At 53.3% G+C, this 19,803-nt stretch overlaps 2 protein-coding genes across 4 annotated transcripts in view; one reads left to right on the forward strand and one right to left on the reverse strand.

The window, feature by feature from the left end:
• The window catches only part of coa8 (cytochrome c oxidase assembly factor 8), an 11,956-nt gene extending 4,488 nt beyond the window's left edge, over window positions 1–7,468 (reverse strand). For both annotated transcript variants that reach the window (XR_013937201.1, XM_080522090.1), the window contains exons 1-2: window positions 7,259–7,468; window positions 5,741–5,938 (exon numbers count right to left, since the gene is read on the reverse strand). Coding sequence is in view for 1 of the 2 variants with exons in the window: in XM_080522090.1 (XP_080378216.1) it covers window positions 5,741–5,938; window positions 7,259–7,318 (258 nt within the window). In the remaining variant the exon portion in view is untranslated. The remainder of the gene's footprint in view (window positions 1–5,740; window positions 5,939–7,258) is intronic.
• Window positions 7,469–7,692: 224 nt separating this feature from the next.
• On the forward strand, window positions 7,693–15,203 carry bag5 (BCL2 associated athanogene 5). Of its 2 annotated transcripts, none has more exons than XM_080522104.1 (3): window positions 7,693–8,746; window positions 12,766–13,665; window positions 14,226–15,203. In XM_080522104.1, exons 1-3 carry the CDS (start codon window positions 8,715–8,717, stop codon window positions 14,788–14,790), a joined length of 1,497 nt encoding a protein of 498 aa, XP_080378230.1. In that variant the 5' UTR covers window positions 7,693–8,714; the 3' UTR covers window positions 14,791–15,203. The 2 variants fall into 2 exon arrangements, with proteins under 2 accessions (XP_080378230.1, XP_080378231.1); XM_080522105.1 differs by having other exon boundaries at window positions 7,693–8,307.
• Window positions 15,204–19,803: the final 4,600 nt, after the last annotated feature.

A 19,803-nucleotide genomic window follows, 5' to 3' on the forward strand; every position in this document is an offset into this window, starting at 1 on the left:
AGGGACAGTAAGACAGAGGGACAGTTGGACAGAGGGACAGTATGACAGAGGGACAGTCTGACAGTAAGACAGAGGGACAGTAAGACAGAGGGACAGTCTGACAGTAAGACAGAGGGACAGTAAGACAGAGGGACAGTAAGACAGAGGGACAGTTGGACAGAGGGACAGTATGACAGAGGGACAGTCTGACAGTAAGACAGAGGGACAGTCAGACAGAGGGACAGTTAGACAGTGAGACAGTCAGACAGAGGGACAGTAAGACAGAGGGACAGTCAGACAGTAAGACAGAGGGACAGTATGACAGTCAGACAGAGGGACAGTTAGACAGTGAGACAGTCAGACAGAGGGACAGTAAGACAGAGGGACAGTGAGACAGTAAGACAGAGGGACAGTCTGACAGTAAGACAGAGGGACAGTCAGACAGAGGGACAGTAAGACAGAGGGACAGTCAGACAGAAAGACAGAGGGACAGTATGACAGTCAGACAGAGGGACAGTCAGACAGAGGGACAGTTAGACAGTGAGACAGTCAGACAGAGGGACAGTAAGACAGAGGGACAGTAAGACAGAGGGACAGTCAGACAGTAAGACAGAGGGACAGTATGACAGTCAGACAGAGGGACAGTCAGACAGAGGGACAGTATGACAGTAAGACAGAGGGACAGTATGACAGTCAGACAGAGGGACAGTCGGACAGAGGGACAGTATGACAGAGGGACAGTCTGACAGTAAGACAGAGGGACAGTCAGACAGAGGGACAGTCAGACAGAGGGACAGTAAGACAGAGGGACAGTTAGACAGAGGGACAGTAAGACAGAGGGACAGTAAGACAGAGGGACAGTCAGACAGTGAGACAGAGGGACAGTAAGACAGAGGGACAGTAAGACAGAGGGACAGTAAGACAGAGGGACAGTCAGACAGTGAGACAGTATGACAGTCAGACAGAGGGACAGTCGGACAGAGGGACAGTATGACAGAGGGACAGTCGGACAGAGGGACAGTATGACAGAGGGACAGTAAGACAGAGGGACAGTAAGACAGAGAGACAGTCAGACAGTAAGACAGAGGGACAGTAAGACAGAGGGACAGTCAGACAGAGGGACAGTATGACAGTCAGACAGAGGGACAGTCGGACAGAGGGACAGTATGACAGAGGGACAGGCTGACAGAGGGACAGGCTGACAGTAAGACAGAGGGACAGTCTGACAGTAAGACAGAGGGACAGTCAGACAGTAAGACAGTCAGACAGTAAGACAGAGGGACAGTAAGACAGAGGGACAGTCAGACAGAGGGACAGTATGACAGTCAGACAGAGGGACAGTCAGACAGAGGGACAGTATGACAGAGGGACAGTATGACAGAGGGACAGTCTGACAGTAAGACAGAGAGACAGTCAGACAGTAAGACAGAGGGACAGTAAGACAGAGGGACAGTAAGACAGAGGGACAGTCTGACAGTAAGACAGAGGGACAGTAAGACAGAGGGACAGTCTGACAGTAAGACAGAGGGACAGTCTGACAGTAAGACAGAGGGACAGTAAGACAGAGGGACAGTCTGACAGAGGGACAGTCAGACAGTAAGACAGAGGGACAGTCAGACAGAGGGACAGTCTGACAGTAAGACAGAGGGACAGTAAGACAGAGAGACAGTCAGACAGTAAGACAGAGGGACAGTAAGACAGAGGGACAGTCAGACAGAGGGACAGTATGACAGTCAGACAGAGGGACAGTCGGACAGAGGGACAGTATGACAGAGGGACAGGCTGACAGAGGGACAGGCTGACAGTAAGACAGAGGGACAGTCTGACAGTAAGACAGAGGGACAGTCAGACAGTAAGACAGTCAGACAGTAAGACAGAGGGACAGTAAGACAGAGGGACAGTCAGACAGAGGGACAGTATGACAGTCAGACAGAGGGACAGTCAGACAGAGGGACAGTATGACAGAGGGACAGTATGACAGAGGGACAGTCTGACAGTAAGACAGAGAGACAGTCAGACAGTAAGACAGAGGGACAGTAAGACAGAGGGACAGTAAGACAGAGGGACAGTCTGACAGTAAGACAGAGGGACAGTAAGACAGAGGGACAGTCTGACAGTAAGACAGAGGGACAGTCTGACAGTAAGACAGAGGGACAGTAAGACAGAGGGACAGTCTGACAGAGGGACAGTCAGACAGTAAGACAGAGGGACAATAAGACAGAGGGACAGTAAGACAGAGGGACAGTCAGACAGAGGGACAGTAAGACAGAGGGACAGTAAGACAGTAAGACAGAGGGACAGTCAGACAGAGGGACAGTCAGACAGTAAGACAGAGGGACAGTCAGACAGAGGGACAGTATGACAGTAAGACAGAGGGACAGTATGACAGAGGGACAGTCAGACAGAGGGACAGTATGACAGTAAGACAGAGGGACAGTATGACAGAGGGACAGTATGACAGTAAGACAGAGGGACAGTATGACAGAGGGACAGTCAGACAGAGGGACAGTATGACAGTAAGACAGAGGGACAGTAAGACAGAGGGACAGTCAGACAGAGGGACAGTATGACAGTAAGACAGAGGGACAGTATGACAGAGGGACAGTATGACAGTAAGACAGAGGGACAGTAAGACAGAGGGACAGTCAGACAGAGGGACAGTATGACAGAGGGACAGTATGACAGTAAGACAGAGGGACAGTAAGACAGAGGGACAGTCAGACAGAGGGACAGTAAGACAGAGGGACAGTAAGACAGAGGGACAGAGGGACAGTATGACAGAGGGACAGTAAGACAGAGGGACAGTATGACAGTAAGACAGAGGGACAGTATGACAGAGGGACAGTATGACAGTAAGACAGAGGGACAGTAAGACAGAGGGACAGTCAGACAGAGGGACAGTATGACAGTAAGACAGAGGGACAGTATGACAGAGGGACAGTATGACAGTAAGACAGAGGGACAGTAAGACAGAGGGACAGTAAGACAGAGGGACAGTCAGACAGAGGGACAGTATGACAGTAAGACAGAGGGACAGTAAGACAGAGGGACAGTCAGACAGAGGGACAGTAAGACAGAGGGACAGTAAGACAGAGGGACAGAGGGACAGTATGACAGAGGGACAGTAAGACAGAGGGACAGTAAGACAGAGGGACAGTCAGACAGAGGGACAGTATGACAGTAAGACAGAGGGACAGTAAGACAGAGGGACAGTATGACAGAGGGACAGTATGACAGAGGGACAGTAAGACAGAGGGACAGTCAGACAGAGGGACAGTATGACAGTAAGACAGAGGGACAGAGGGACAGTATGACAGAGGGACAGTAAGACAGAGGGACAGTATGACAGTAAGACAGAGGGACAGTATGACAGAGGGACAGTATGACAGTAAGACAGAGGGACAGTAAGACAGAGGGACAGTCAGACAGAGGGACAGTATGACAGTAAGACAGAGGGACAGTATGACAGAGGGACAGTATGACAGTAAGACAGAGGGACAGTAAGACAGAGGGACAGTAAGACAGAGGGACAGTCAGACAGAGGGACAGTATGACAGTAAGACAGAGGGACAGTAAGACAGAGGGACAGTCAGACAGAGGGACAGTAAGACAGAGGGACAGTAAGACAGAGGGACAGAGGGACAGTATGACAGAGGGACAGTAAGACAGAGGGACAGTAAGACAGAGGGACAGTCAGACAGAGGGACAGTATGACAGTAAGACAGAGGGACAGTAAGACAGAGGGACAGTATGACAGAGGGACAGTATGACAGAGGGACAGTCAGACAGAGGGACAGTATGACAGAGGGACAGTATGACAGTAAGACAGAGGGACAGTATGACAGAGGGACAGTATGACAGAGGGACAGTCTGACAGAGGGACAGTCAGACAGAGGGACAGTATGACAGTAAGACAGAGGGACAGTAAGACAGAGGGACAGTCAGACAGAGGGACAGTATGACAGTAAGACAGAGGGACAGTAAGACAGAGGGACAGTCAGACAGAGGGACAGTATGACAGTAAGACAGAGGGACAGTAAGACAGAGGGACAGTCAGACAGAGGGACAGTATGACAGTAAGACAGAGGGACAGTAAGACAGAGGGACAGTCAGACAGAGGGACAGTATGACAGTAAGACAGAGGGACAGTATGACAGAGGGACAGTCAGACAGAGGGACAGTATGACAGAGGGACAGTAAGACAGAGGGACAGTCAGACAGAGGGACAGTCAGACAGAGGGACAGTATGACAGTATGACAGAGGGACAGTCAGACAGAGGGACAGTAAGACAGAGGGACAGTCAGACAGAGGGACAGTATGACAGTAAGACAGAGGGACAGTAAGACAGAGGGACAGTATGACAGAGGGACAGTAAGACAGAGGGACAGTCAGACAGAGGGACAGTATGACAGAGGGACAGTATGACAGTAAGACAGAGGGACAGTAAGACAGAGGGACAGTAAGACAGAGGGACAGTCAGACAGAGGGACAGTAAGACAGAGGGACAGTAAGACAGAGGGACAGAGGGACAGTATGACAGAGGGACAGTAAGACAGAGGGACAGTAAGACAGAGGGACAGTCAGACAGAGGGACAGTATGACAGTAAGACAGAGGGACAGTAAGACAGAGGGACAGTATGACAGAGGGACAGTCAGACAGAGGGACAGTATGACAGTAAGACAGAGGGACAGTAAGACAGAGGGACAGTCAGACAGAGGGACAGTATGACAGAGGGACAGTATGACAGTAAGACAGAGGGACAGTAAGACAGAGGGGCAGTCAGACAGAGGGACAGTCAGACAGAGGGACAGTAAGACAGAGGGACAGTCAGACAGAGGGACAGTAAGACAGAGGGACAGTAAGACAGAGGGACAGTCAGACAGAGGGACAGTATGACAGAGGGACAGTATGACAGTAAGACAGAGGGACAGTATGACAGAGGGACAGTATGACAGAGGGACAGTCAGACAGAGGGACAGTATGACAGTAAGACAGAGGGACAGTAAGACAGAGGGACAGTCAGACAGAGGGACAGTATGACAGTAAGACAGAGGGACAGTAAGACAGAGGGACAGTCAGACAGAGGGACAGTATGACAGTAAGACAGAGGGACAGTAAGACAGAGGGACAGTCAGACAGAGGGACAGTATGACAGTAAGACAGAGGGACAGTAAGACAGAGGGACAGTAAGACAGAGGGACAGTCAGACAGAGGGACAGTATGACAGTAAGACAGAGGGACAGTATGACAGAGGGACAGTCAGACAGAGGGACAGTATGACAGAGGGACAGTAAGACAGAGGGACAGTCAGACAGAGGGACAGTCAGACAGAGGGACAGTATGACAGTATGACAGAGGGACAGTCAGACAGAGGGACAGTAAGACAGAGGGACAGTAAGACAGAGGGACAGTCAGACAGAGGGACAGTATGACAGTAAGACAGAGGGACAGTAAGACAGAGGGACAGTATGACAGTAAGACAGAGGGACAGTCAGACAGAGGGACAGTCAGACAGAGGGACAGTATGACAGTAAGACAGAGGGACAGTCAGACAGAGGGACAGTATGACAGAGGGACAGTCAGACAGAGGGACAGTCAGACAGAGGGACAGTCAGACAGAGGGACAGTAAGACAGAGGGACAGTAAGACAGAGGGACAGTCAGACAGAGGGACAGTCAGACAGAGGGACAGTATGACAGTAAGACAGAGGGACAGTATGACAGAGGGACAGTCAGACAGAGGGACAGACAGGACTGGACCTTGCTGAAGCTGACGTTCTGTTTGGTCCAGAAGTCGTGGTTCCAGTCCTCCGTCTCCTGCCTCAGTCGTCTCAGTTGTGTCTCCAGCAGCGACTCGTCCTCGGGGACTCGGTACACGATGGGACGCAGGTTGGACAGCGGGTTCGGGGGACCGATCCAGTCATGGGTGGTGCTGGCGGCCGGTCTGACGGCGCCGCGCTGCACAAACATTAATATCAAGTCAAGTTGACTTTGTCCAGCAGGGGGCGCCACCCGGCAGCTCTCTGTCCTCTGCTGGGCTCCTGGAGCCTCCGTCCCATGGCAGGATGTCCCCGAGCAGGACGGACGGCCACGGCTCATAGCGGCTCCTAGCTTTACCTTACCTTACCTTACCGTCGCGCTCAGGGACGTACTGCTGTGGGACGGCGGCTCTACAGTCTGGCTGGTGTGAAACGTAGAATCATCGCAGTGAAGACGATCGTCCATCACACCACCTGCTGGACACAGGAAGGACACCACCTGTCCACCTGTCCCCCAGCAGTTGGACCAGCGACCAGGCAGAATGAGAGCAACTGTGAACCTCCAGGTTCTAGATGGTTCCTCCTCAGTTTGACGTCATGTGACACTGAGAAACACGTTTCTGATCAAACTTCAGACGCGACTCTAAACTGGGAAAAGTGAAGAAACGGTTCTTTATTCTCTAAACTGGGAAAAGTGAAGAAACGGTTCTTTATTCTCTAAACTGGGAAAAGTGAAGAAACGGTTCTTTATTCTCTAAACTGGGAAAAGTGAAGAAACGGTTCTTTATTCTCTAAACTGGGAAAAGTGAAGAAACGGTTCTTTATTCTCTAAACTGGGAAAAGTGAAGAAACGGTTCTTTATTCTCTAAACTGGGAAAAGTGAAGAAACGGTTCTTTATTCTCTAAACTGGGAAAAGTGAAGAAACGGTTCTTTATTCTCTAAACTGGGAAAAGTGAAGAAACGGTTCTTTATTCTCTAAACTGGGAAAAGTGAAGAAACGGTTCTTTATTCTCAGCAAAGCCTTTAAAAGAACTAAAACCAGCGAACAACGTCCCACATTTAACTTCACTTCCATAGAAAACACATGTTTGACCACATTCTGACATTTAAGTGAATTTTGAGAGAATATTGTACTATTTGATCTACTAATTGAGTTCATATTTGTTCAGTTTTAGTTTACAAACAAAAGCTGTATAAATGTGACCGGAGCACATTTGCCCATGTTTACGTTGGTTCTCTGCACAAAGGGAGGGAAGAACTTTCCTTTTCATTTATAAAACTGTTTGATTTGATTGTTCAATATAAAGAAGTGTGAGGCACTTGGGTCAGTCCTTCACAAGTGTCTGTTGATGTTGGCATAGGGAGGAGAAACGAGCCCTGCAGGAACGTCAACAACAACAACAACAACAACAACAACATGTGTCAGGTGTCACTGAGGGCAGTGAAAACACCGACGGTCGGTTGTCCAGCGACACAGAAGCATTTGAACACAGGAGGTGAATAAAGAGAAACACTGACTTGGCGCTGCTCGGAGCTGCACAGCCTCCTGAAGGTGAACACCCGCCCGGCGGCGCTCATCACCCCGCCCCCCCCGACACGACGAGCGCGTCTTCAAAGTCACTAATAATGGAGCAAACCGACGTTTAAACGCGCCAACAACGGGGATTTTAACGTTAAATAACCGCCTCAGTGCTCATGAGTCTGAGTGCAAACAGGCCGCGTGGTCACGTGAGCACTGCGCGGAGGCAGAGGGGCGTTCGAAAGCCTCACCGGCACATCTCGGGACTCGGAGTAAGACACGGGCTCGATATCCTGGGCGGCCGTTTACATTTTATTTTCTTAAGACACAAAAACCACATCGGCAAACCTTTTCGGAATCCCCCCCCCCCCCCCCCCCCCCCTTAGCGTCTGTTCCCATGGAAACGCTGGGATCAAAGGAGAGGCCCCAGGAATTTTCTCTTCAATGATTACATTTTATCTCGAAGGCGAAAACCCAGAATGTTCTTATTCTTCTAGACATTCTGGTACTTGTAATTATTCTTTTATATTTTCTTAAGCTGCATTATTTTTCACAACATTTTTAAGTTTTACCTTCTATAACCATTGTGGTTTTAATAGTCTTTTATAACTATGTAAAAAAATGTTTTATCATTTTAAAAAATCCTTTTTTAAAGACTCAAAGGCTCCATGTCTTCCCCGCCCATCCCATTAAGACCAACCGGTACAGTGCTGTGAGGAAACGGAGCGCCCCTAATGTTGGCCAGCCAAAACTAACCCTGGGTTCCAACTCGTAAAGCCTCCGACACAAACTACAACTCGTCTTTTCACTTCCTGTGAGCGAAACATCCTGCAGCGCAGCTGAAATCCATGTTTACATGTGTTTGTCTCGGTAAATGTCCGGAGGGACCAAACGATGTGGAGAAATTAATGAAATGGCAGAAAGTTGAACTCCGTGTTAGGTGGAAGCAACTAGAAGGTAGAGCTTAGGTGGGCTAATGTGGAGCTTTATCCGGAGGAGGTGCGTGTTTTCCCGCAGCAGTTCAGATGGCTGTCCGCTGGCTCTGCAGGTAAGGCTGCTCCGCCCGGGGAGCGGGAGGTGTGGGGGTGGGGGGGGGGGGGGGGTGAGGGACCGAAGCCCCGGAGTTTGGGGGCTGAGGTGGGGCAGAGTCAGGTGATCAGACACCGACACACAGACGTACACAAAGGCGGACCGCAGAGAGGAGAAGCCGGCCACAGCCGCCGCCGCCCCGCCGGTAGAACCCGGTAGACCGCCGGTAGAACCCGGTAGACCCGCCGGTAGCCCGCACACCCAGTGTTTTACCGTGAGTCGGTTGAACGCTCGCAGGGCTGTGGGAGGGGCGACAGCAGTCCGATCCACCGCAGTCCGCCCGTCAGTGCGGCTGACCGGAGCTCCTCCCGCACCGCTGGACGCATCTGTCTGTCCTCCGGCCGGTGGACACGGACACCCGCGGAAATGTGCGCGAATGTGTTCGGCGTGTTGAAGAGGTGAGGCCCCGGTGTGCGTGTGCGCGCGCGCGCGCGCGTGTGTGAGGGGGTGGATGCAGCAGCGCCGGAGCGGCTCGGATGGAGGAGCTGGTGGTGCAGGTGGTGCAGGTTCCTGGGCAGCAACAAGATCTTCAGGGGGTTTTGGTGGAGACATGATGCATCAGCAGTCTGGCAGCTGGGGAAGGTGTGGGTGGAGCTGGGTGGAGGCTGGACTAGAAGGTGGTGCAGGCTGGACTAGAAGGTGGTGCAGGCTGGACTAGAAGGAGGTGGAGGCTGGACTAGAAGGTGGTGCAGGTTGGACTAGAAGGAGGTGGAGGCTGTACTAGAAGGTGGTGCAGGTGGAGGCTGGACTAGAAGGTGGTGCAGGCTGGACTAGAAGGTGGTGCAGGCTGGACTAGAAGGAGGTGGAGGCTGGACTAGAAGGTGGTGCAGGTTGGACTAGAAGGAGGTGGAGGCTGGACTAGAAGGTGGTGCAGGCTGGACTAGAAGGAGGTGGAGGCTGGACTAGAAGGTGGTGCAGGTGAAGGCTGGACTAGAAGGTGGTGCAGGTTGGACTAGAAGGTGGTGCAGGTTGGACTAGAAGGAGGTGGAGGCTGGACTAGAAGGTGGTGCAGGTGGAGGCTGGACTAGAAGGAGGTGGAGGCTGGACTAGAAGGTGGTGCAGGTGGAGGCTGGGCTAGGAGGTGGTGCAGGCTAGACTAGAAGGAGGTGGAGGCTGGACTAGAAGGTGGTGCAGGTGGAGGCTGGACTAGAAGGAGGTGGAGGCTGGACTAGAAGGTGGTGCAGGCTGGACTAGAAGGTGGTGCAGGCTGGACTAGAAGGAGGTGGAGGCTGGACTAGAAGGTGGTGCAGGTGGAGGCTGGACTAGAAGGAGGTGGAGGCTGGACTAGAAGGTGGTGCAGGCTGGACTAGAAGGAGGTGGAGGCTGGACTAGAAGGTGGTGCAGGTGGAGGCTGGACTAGAAGGTGGTGCAGGTGGAGGCTGGACTAGAAGGAGGTGGAGGCTGGACTAGAAGGTGGTGCAGGTGGAGGCTGGACTAGAAGGAGGTGGAGGCTGGACTAGAAGGTGGTGCAGGTGGAGGCTGGGCTAGAAGGAGGTGGAGGCTGGACTAGAAGGTGGTGCAGGTGGAGGCTGGACTAGAAGGAGGTGGAGGCTGGACTAGAAGGTGGTGCAGGCTGGACTAGAAGGTGGTGCAGGCTGGACTAGAAGGAGGTGGAGGCTGGACTAGAAGGTGGTGCAGGTGGAGGCTGGACTAGAAGGAGGTGGAGGCTGGACTAGAAGGTGGTGCAGGCTGGACTAGAAGGAGGTGGAGGCTGGACTAGAAGGTGGTGCAGGTGGAGGCTGGACTAGAAGGTGGTGCAGGTGGAGGCTGGACTAGAAGGAGGTGGAGGCTGGACTAGAAGGTGGTGCAGGCTGGACTAGAAGGAGGTGGAGGCTGGACTAGAAGGTGGTGCAGGTGGAGGCTGGACTAGAAGGAGGTGGAGGCTGGACTAGAAGGTGGTGCAGGCTGGACTAGAAGGAGGTGGAGGCTGGACTAGAAGGTGGTGCAGGCTGGACTAGAAGGAGGTGGAGGCTGGACTAGAAGGTGGTGCAGGTGGAGGCTGGACTAGAAGGAGGTGGAGGCTGGACTAGAAGGTGGTGCAGGCTGGACTAGAAGGTGGTGCAGGCTGGACTAGAAGGAGGTGGAGGCTGGACTAGGAGGTGGAGGCTGGACTAGAAGGTGGTGGAGGCTGGACTAGAAGGTGGTGCAGGCTGGACTAGAAGGAGGTGGAGGCTGGACTAGGAGGTGGAGGCCCTCCGCCGTTAGTTAACAGGAGTTTGATAAAATAGTGACATTGAAAACAACAATTCATTGCTCAAGCTAACAGCGACTAAATTTGTGAAAAACCAAGCGTGATGAGGAGTTTAGTGAAATAGCGACTGATGACCCCGTTAGCTACAAGCTACCAGAATCATAGCAGAGGTTCAGTGAAACAAGAGCTAACTGCTACATAGGTCATAATGGCCGAGGCTGTTAGCTCCAATGCTAACTGAGGCTGAGGCCACCCTACATATGAACGACGCCACACAGCCCGCCGGCGCCTGTTGACACGACGTGCCGACGGCACCGCCATCTTGGAGGTCCAGGCTAGAGCCAGACATGAAGACTTTACTTGTGTTGCTACGTGGACTAGCAAGGAAGCTACAACTGCTTTTGGGGCTCTTCTATCCTGGGATCCATACGCTTAGCGCAGCGGGTGACCTCTCCAAGATGGCGGCGCTGTCGACACGTCACAGGCGGCACCAGGCATCTAGTGTTGTATATCTAGTGTTGTGTATCTAGTGTTGTACATCTAGTGTTATACATCTAGTGTTGTGTATCTAGTGTTGTACATCTAGTGTTGTGTATCTAGTGTTGTGTATCTAGTGTTGTGTATCTAGTGTTGTGTATCTAGTGTTGTGTATCTAGTGTTGTACATCTAGTGTTGTACATCTAGTGTTGTGTATCTAGTGTTGTGTATCTAGTGTTGTGTATCTAGTGTGTATCTAGTGTTGTACATCTAGTGTTGTGTATCTAGTGTTGTGTATCTAGTGTTGTACATCTAGTGTTGTGTATCTAGTGTTGTGTATCTAGTGTTGTGTATCTAGTGTTGTACATCTAGTGTTGTACATCTAGTGTTGTGTATCTAGTGTTGTGTATCTAGTGTGTATCTAGTGTGTGTATCTAGTGTGTATCTAGTGTGTATCTAGTGTTGTGTCTCTAGTGTTGTGTCTCTAGTGTTGTGTCTCTAGTGTGTATCTAGTGTTGTGTATCTAGTGTGTATCTAGTATTGTGTATCTAGTGTGTATCTAGTATTGTGTCTCTAGTGTTGTGTCTCTAGTGTTGTGTCTCTAGTGTTGTGTCTCTAGTGTGTATCTAGTGTTGTACATCTAGTGTTGTGTATCTAGTATTGTGTATCTAGTGTGTATCTAGTGTGTATCTAGTATTGTGTCTCTAGTGCTGTGTATCTAGTGTTGTGTCTCTAGTGTGTATCTAGTGTTGTGTCTCTAGTGCTGTGTATCTAGTGTTGTGTCTCTAGTGTGTATCTAGTGTTGTGTCTCTAATGTTGTGTATCTAGTGTTGTGTATCTAGTGTGTATCTAGTATTGTGTCTCTAGTGTTGTGTCTCTAGTGTTGTGTCTCTAGTGTTGTGTATCTAGTGTTGTGTATCTAGTGTTGTGTATCTAGTGTTGTACATCTAGTGTTGTGTATCTAGTGTTGTGTATCTAGTGTTGTACATCTAGTGTTGTGTATCTAGTGTGTATCTAGTGTTGTGTATCTAGTGTGTATCTAGTGTTGTGTCTCTAGTGTGTATCTAGTGTTGTGTATCTAGTGTGTATCTAGTGTTGTGTCTCTAGTGTTGTGTCTCTAGTGTTGTGTATCTAGTGTGTATCTAGTATTGTGTCTCTAGTGTTGTGTCTCTAGTGTTGTGTCTCTAGTGTTGTGTCTCTAGTGTGTATCTAGTGTTGTGTATCTAGTGTGTATCTAGTGTTGTGTCTCTAGTGTGTATCTAGTGTTGTGTCTCTAGTGTTGTGTCTCTAGTGTTGTGTCTCTAGTGTTGTGTCTCTAGTGTGTATCTAGTGTTGTGTATCTAGTGTTGTGTCTCTAGTGTTGTGTCTCTAGTGTTGTGTCTCTAGTGTGTATCTAGTGTTGTGTCTCTAGTGTTGTGTCTCTAGTGTTGTGTCTCTAGTGTGTATCTAGTGTTGTGTATCTAGTGTTGTGTCTCTAGTGTGTATCTAGTGTTGTGTCTCTAGTGTTGTGTCTCTAGTGTTGTGTCTCTAGTGTGTATCTAGTGTTGTGTCTCTAGTGTTGTGTCTCTAGTGTTGTGTCTCTAGTGTTGTGTCTCTAGTGTTGTGTATCTAGTGTTGTGTATCTAGTGTGTATCTAGTGTGTATCTCTAGTGTTGTGTCTCTAGTGTTGTGTCTCTAGTGTTGTGTCTCTAGTGTTGTGTCTCTAGTGTTGTGTCTCTAGTGTTGTGTATCTGGTCTCTGTCCCTGCAGCCTGTTTGCGAAGCCCTTTGATGGTGGGAAGAGGATGGAGCATGGCGGTGCTCAGCAGCAGCAGCACCACCACCCGACGGAGCAGCCGCCGCAGCCGCACCACCCGCAGCACCCGGCCATGGCGCGGCTGTACGAGGTGCAGAAGGAGGTGGCGGCGCTGGGGCCGCAGGTGTGCACCTTCAGCGGGCTGCAGCACGACCGCGACTACAAGCGGTTGGAGCGCGAGCTGACGCGGCTGCTGATGGAGGTGGACGGGGTGGAGAGCGAGGGCAAGGCGGAGCTGCAGGGGGCGCGCAAGAGGGCGGCGCAGGAGGTGGAGGGCCTGCTGCGCTACCTGGAGGAGAACGCCTCGCACCCGTCGCGCCAGGCCATCGAGCGGCTGAGCGAGGAGGCGCGGCGGCTGGTGGAGGAGCGCGTGGTGGCGCCGCAGCGGCAGGGCGGCGTGGCGGAGATCGGAGACGAGCTGGTGGACGCCCTGCAGGAGCTGGTGCTGAAGCTCACCCAGGTGAAGACGGAGGGCCGCGTGCCGCTGCGCAAGGCGCGCTACCGGGCGCTGACGCGGCTGTGCGCCGTGCAGGACGTGCTGGAGGGACGCACGCAGCGGCAGACGCCCTCCCTGCCGCTGTCGGGCGACACGCACCGCGCCGTGCACCGCATCAACCAGGTGATGGAGAAGGTGAGCGTGGCGCGCGGCCAGCTGGTGGCGCTGCTCATGGGCCTGAGCGGCCGCGACAGCTGCACCCACCTGTCGCGCATCCTGACGGAGATGCAGGTGGAGCTGGACGCCCTGGACGTGTCGGGCAACACGGCCGTCAGGAACTACCGCAAGCAGGTGGTGGAGGAGATCAACGGGCTGCTGAAGCACCTGGACCTGGAGGTGGAGGGCGACGACACCCGCAGGTAATCCTCCGTCACCCGCTGGAGCTCCTCCCCCTGGAGGAGACGGATGGAACTGCACTTTAGTCAAGAGACCACGGATTACATTTCTATACATTTACCCTACCGCTCTGTACCGCCTTACACTACCCTCCATACCGCCTTACCTTACTGCTTTACCCTACCTCTCCATACCACCTTACCCCACCCTCCATACCGCCTTACCTTACTGCTTTACCCTACCTCTCCATACCACCTTACCCCACCCTCCATACCGCCTTACCTTACTGCTTTACCCCACCCTCCGTACCGCCGTACCCCACCTTCCATACCGCCTTACCCCACCCTCCGTGCCGCCCTACCCCACCCTCCGTGCCGCCCTACCCCACCCTCCGTACCGCCCTACCCCACCCTCCGCACCACCTTACCCTACCTCTCCATACCACCTTACCCCACCCTCCGTACCGCCGTACCCCACCTTCCATACCGCCTTACCCCACCCTCCGTGCCGCCCTACCCCACCCTCCGTGCCGCCCTACCCCACCCTCCGTACGGTGTCCCTGAAGGTGTGTGTGTGTGTGCAGGTACGATCTGGCCCAGAACGAGTCCATCCGGGCGATCGAGGCGGTGCGGGCTCACGTGTCTCACCTGCGCGACGGCGTGCTGCGGCACTGCGGCGCGGCAGACCCGCGGCCCTGCGGCGCGGCAGACCTGGGCCTCAGGCCCAAGGCGGAGCTGCAGGGCCTCCTCACTCACCTGGACCAGGTGGACACGGCCAGGAACCCCTGCATCCGGGAGGCCCGGCGCCGCGCCGTGGTGGAGGTCCAGGCCGTGGTCACCTTCCTGGACCTCCGCGAGGCCCTGGCCCGCCGGGCCCCGGGCCCCGCCGAGCCCCCGGCCCACCGGGCCGTGTGGCTGGTCCTGGGCAGCCTGTCGGACCTGCAGGCCCAGGTCCTGGGCTTCGACGGGAAGCGGGCCGACAGGAGCTACATGGTCCTGGAGGAACTGCTGACCAAGCAGCTGCTCACCCTGGACGCCGTGGACCCCCAGGGCCACGAGGCCACCAAGGGGGCCCGCAAGCAGGCCGTCAAGTTCGCCCAGAACATCCTCAACTACCTGGACATGAAGACGGACGAGTGGGAGTACTGAGGACACGCCGGGCCGGCCCTGTACATACAGACTCCAACCCCCACAATGCACTGCGGCGCTTCAGTGGAAGTCCTGCTGCAACACTGGACACTGGCTTTGTGCTTCTTGGGGTTCTTTTCATTGCGTGTGTGTGTGTGTGTGCGCGTGCGCGTGTGTGTGTGCGTGTGTGTGCGCGTGTGTGTGCGTGTGCACGTCATCCTGTACTGCCAAAGCACCGACTGTCTCCTGACAGTCTTCATCCTCCAGCTGTACTGGTTCTTGGTGAAGAGGTCCTGAGTGTCCTGAGTGTCTTCAGTGTCCTGAGTGTCCTCAGTGTCCTTCCTTTGTGTGGATGATGAGTTCAAAGGCCTCAATCCAGAATCCAGATTCCTCCTCATCTGCTGTCAATCGCTTTTACTAGGAACATTCCTGAATCCCAACACTAAATGAGAGAGCTTCCTCCAGTGAGAGAGAGAGAGAGCTTCCTCCAGAGAGAGAGAGAGAGAGAGAGAGCTTCCTCCAGTGAGAGAGAGAGAGAGAGCTTCCTCCAGTGAGAGAGAGAGAGAGAGCTTCCTCCAGTGAGAGAGAGAGAGAGCTTCCTCCAGTGAGAGAGAGAGAGAGAGAGAGAGCTTCCTCCAGTGAGAGAGAGAGAGAGAGCTTCCTCCAGTGAGAGAGAGAGAGAGAGAGAGCTTCCTCCAGTGAGAGAGAGAGAGAGCTTCCTCCAGTGAGAGAGAGAGAGAGAGAGAGAGCTTCCTCCAGTGAGAGAGAGAGAGAGAGCTTCCTCCAGTGAGAGAGAGAGAGAGAGAGAGCTTCCTCCAGTGAGAGAGGGAGAGAGAGCTAGACTCTGGAACCTCCTCGTTCAGACTCAGAAGTGCTCTCTCTCTCTCTCTGGAGGAAGTGCTCTCTCTCTCACTGGAGGAAGCTCTCTCTCTCTCTCACTGGAGGAAGCTCTCTCTCTCTCTCTGGAGGAAGCTCTCTCTCTCTCTCACTGGAGGAAGCTCTCTCTCTCTCTCTCACTGGAGGAAGCTCTCTCTCTCTCTCTGGAGGAAGCTCTCTCTCTCTCTCACTGGAGGAAGCTCTCTCTCTCTCTCTCTGGAGGAAGCTCTCTCTCTCTCTCTCTGGAGGAAGCTCTCTCTCTCTCTCACTGGAGGAAGCTCTCTCTCTCTCTCTCTGGAGGAAGCTCTCTCTCTCTCTCTCTCTCTCTCTCTCTGGAGGAAGCTCTCTCTCTCTCTCTCTGGAGGAGAACGAGGAGGTTCCAGAGTCTGGACGAGGAGGTTCCAGAGTCTGAACGAGGAGGTTCCTGAGTCTGGAGGCTGAACGTTTCAGGTCCATTGACCCCCAACAGGTGACGGGCCAGTGACCAGGACCTGCCCACTGGGCGCCGCGCAGGGCGCCGCGCGGTACACTGAGGACTTTCCGTCCCTTGCGTTTGAATGTGGTACTGGAGGAATGTTGTTTCCGTACATCACAAAGGACCAAAGTTGAACTTGTTGTGGAAGAAAATAAAATAAACATGTTAAGAGATTTTGTGTAGAAATATGAAGGAAGTCTGGTAGAAAAGTCCAGCAGCACTTGTCTGTCCACTTTATTCTCCATGTTTGGAATTCTGACTTGAGGAACCATATTTCTAAAAGCTCCGCCCCTTCAGATCACAATTCAGTTTTTACAGCTCAGCCTATAAGAAGCTCCGCCCCCTTCAAAATGTGCCAAATGAATTCCAGTAATCATTGATATTACCACTATGTTTTTCATGATTTGCTGTCATTTCAAAAAGATAAATCCCATCTCATCAAAACGTCCTGATAAAATGTTAGTGTTAAAATATTTAGCGATTTTTCTCCTTTTCCAAGAAAAAAATGTTTTTGACAATTCTTTTATGTGTTAGGAGCCCAGAAAGAACAAAAACTACACACTTTAATGATTCTATGAAGCAGTGACCTCACCGCTCTAGACTCTTGATTACGTTAATATTAGATCGTCTTCAACTGTAAAAATACAATCAAATGTTTGAATGAAGTCATTTGTTTTCCCAACATGTCCACCTGACCGACAGACCGCCTCGTCTTTCCCGACCGACAGACCGCCACGTCTTTCCCGAACGACAGACCGCCTCGTCTTTCCCGACCGACAGACCGCCTCGTCTTTCCCGACCGACAGACCGCCTCGTCTTTCCCGAACGACAGACCGCCTCGTCTTTCCCGACCGACGGACCGCCTCGTCTTTCCCGAACGACAGACCGCCTCGTCTTTCCCGACCGACAGACCGCCTCGTCTTTCCCGACCGACAGACCGCCACGTCTTTCCCGACCGACAGACCGCCTCGTCTTTCCCGACCGACAGACCGCCTCGTCTTTCCCGACCGACAGACCGCCTCGTCTTTCCCGAACGACAGACCGCCTCGTCTTTCCCGACCGACGGACCGCCTCGTCTTTCCCGAACGACAGACCGCCTCGTCTTTCCCGACCGACAGACCGCCTCGTCTTTCCCGAACGACAGACCGCCACGTCTTTCCCGACCGACAGACCGCCTCGTCTTTCCCGACCGACAGACCGCCTCGTCTTTCCCGACCGACAGACCACAGGTGCACCAGGCTGCTGAACCTTGAGAGAAACGGTGGAGATTCACCAAGACTGACAGGATGTGAATGTTTCTGCTTGGTTCCATCACTTCTTCCTGCTCTGCCTTTCTTTGTGGGGAACGTGGGGACGTGTCCAGTGGGGGGACGTGTCCAGCGTGGAACGTGTCCAGCGGGGGGACGTGTCCAGCGGGGGGACGTGTCCAGCGGGGAACGTCTCCAGTGGGGGGACGTGTCCAGTGGGGGGACGTGTCCAGCGGGGGGACGTGTCCAGCGGGGAACGTGTCCAGTGGGGGGACGTGTCCAGCGGGGGGACGTGTCCAGCGGGGAACGTCTCCAGCGGGGGAACGTGTCCAGCGGGGGGACGTGTCCAGCAGGGAACGTGTCCAGCGGGGAACGTCTCCAGTGGGGGGACGTGTCCAGCTGGGGGACGTGTCCAGCGGGGAACGTCTCCAGCGGGGGGACGTCTCCAGCGGGGGGACGTCTCCAGCGGGGGGACGTGTCCAGCGGGGAACGTGTCCAGCGGGGGGATGTGTCAAGCGGGGGGACGTGTCCAGCGGGGGGACGTGTCCAGCGGGGAACGTGTCCAGCGGGGGGACGTGTCCAGTGGGGGGACGTGTCCAGCGGGGAACGTGTCCAGTGGGGGGACGTGTCCAGCGGGGAACCCTGCTGCTGGGTTCATGGTTCCAGACGAACTTTCTCCAAGTCGCCTTCTAACTGCATTGATTGTTTGATGTTCCTCCTCCAGACTCGCTTGTACAAGAGGAGCACAGTGAGAAAAGCCAGAGACGTGTTGTGTGGACGCTGTGTGGACGCTCTGTGGATGCTCTGTGGACGCTCTGTGGACGCTCTGTGGACGCTCTGTGGACGCTCTGTGGACGCTCTGTGGACGCTCTGTGGACGCTGCTGTTCCACTTTCTTTTCCCACTGATAAATAAAGACGCCATCTTGTTCCTGTCTTGTTTTCCACCTGACCAGTCTCTCCAGAAGACATGGGGACCTTTGAAAATGTGTCCTTGAGGTTATTCTCAGAGACAAGTCTCCCAGGAGAGGCTAGGTAAAAGATGTTCACCTGGGCAGGTGAGGGCGGGGTTCAGGTGGACAGGTGAGGGCGGGGTTCACCTGGGCAGGTGAGGGCGGGGTTCACCTGGGCAGGTGAGGGCGGGGTTCAGGTGGACAGGTGAGGGCGGGGTTCACCTTGGCAGGTGAGGGCGGGGTTCAGGTGGACAGGTGAGGGCGGGGTTCACCTTGGCAGGTGAGGGCGGGGTTCACCTTGGCAGGTGAGGGCGGGGTTCAGGTGGACAGGTGAGGGCGGGGTTCACCTGGGCAGGTGAGGGCGGGGTTCAGGTGGACAGGTGAGGGCGGGGTTCACCTTGGCAGGTGAGGGCGGGGTTCACCTTGGCAGGTGAGGGCGGGGTTCAGGTGGACAGGTGAGGGCGGGGTTCACCTGGGCAGGTGAGGGTTAGGGTTCTGACCTTCTGGCCCCGGACCTCCTCACTGCAGGCTGAAGAGGAGGAGCAATCAATTAGCTGGTTACCTGCAGGAGTGTCAGTGAGGAGGAGGAGGAGGAGGTGCTGGGGGAGGAGGAGGAGGAGGTGCTGGGGGAGGAGGAGGAGGAGGAGGAGGAGGAGGAGGAGGTGTGGATCCTCACACTGATCATTTCAACGACTTGTAATTCCAAGACTAACTGGAGGTTAGTCTGAGTTTAGGAGGCTTCCTAAAGGAGTTAGGAGGCTTCCTAAAGGAGTTAAGATAAGGTGCTAGGAGGCTTCCTAAAGGAGTTAAGGAAAGGTGTTAGGAGGCTTCCTAAAGGTGTTAAGATAAGGTGCTAGGAGGCTTCCTAAAGGAGTTAAGGAAAGGTGTTAGGAGGCTTCCTAAAGGAGTTAAGGAAAGGTGTTAGGAGGCGTCCTAAAGGAGATAAGGAAAGGTGTTAGGAGGCTTCCGAAAGGTGTTAGGAGGCTTCCTAAAGGAGTTAAGGAAAGGTGTTAGGAGGCTTCCTAAAGGTGTTAGGAGGCTTCCTAAAGGAGTTAAGATAAGGTGTTAGGAGGCTTCCTAAAGGAGTTAAGGGAAGGTGTTAGGAGGCTTCCTAAAGGTGTTAGGAGGCTTCCTAAAGGAGTTAAGATAAGGTGTTAGAAGGCTTCCTAAAGGTGTTAGGAGGCTTCCTAAAGGAGTTAAGATAAGGTGTTAGGAGGCTTCCTAAAGGTGTTAGGAGGCTTCCTAAAGGAGTTAAGATAAGGTGTTAGGAGGCTTCCTAAAGGTGTTAGGAGGCTTCCTAAAGGAGTTAAGATAAGGTGTTAGGAGGCTTCCTAAAGGTGTTAGGAGGCTTCCTAAAGGAGTTAAGATAAGGTGTTAGAAGGCTTCCTAAAGGTGTTAGGAGGCTTCCTAAAGGAGTTAAGATAAGGTGCTAGGAGGCTTCCTAAAGGTGTTAGGAGGCTTCCTAAAGGAGTTAAGATAAGGTGT

Source organism: Blennius ocellaris (assembly GCF_963422515.1).
Source record: "Blennius ocellaris genome assembly, contig: SCAFFOLD_76, whole genome shotgun sequence".
Taxonomy (NCBI): Eukaryota; Metazoa; Chordata; class Actinopteri; order Blenniiformes; family Blenniidae; genus Blennius; species Blennius ocellaris.

Coding starts and splice junctions, on each gene's coding strand:
- bag5 (XM_080522104.1), top strand. CDS start 8,715: ATGTGCGCGAATGTGTTCGGCGTGTTGAAGAG. Junction 8,747..12,765: donor GTGTTCGGCGTGTTGAAGAG/GTGAGGCCCCGG, acceptor CTGTCCCTGCAG/CCTGTTTGCGAAGCCCTTTG. Junction 13,666..14,225: donor GAGGGCGACGACACCCGCAG/GTAATCCTCCGT, acceptor GTGTGTGTGCAG/GTACGATCTGGCCCAGAACG.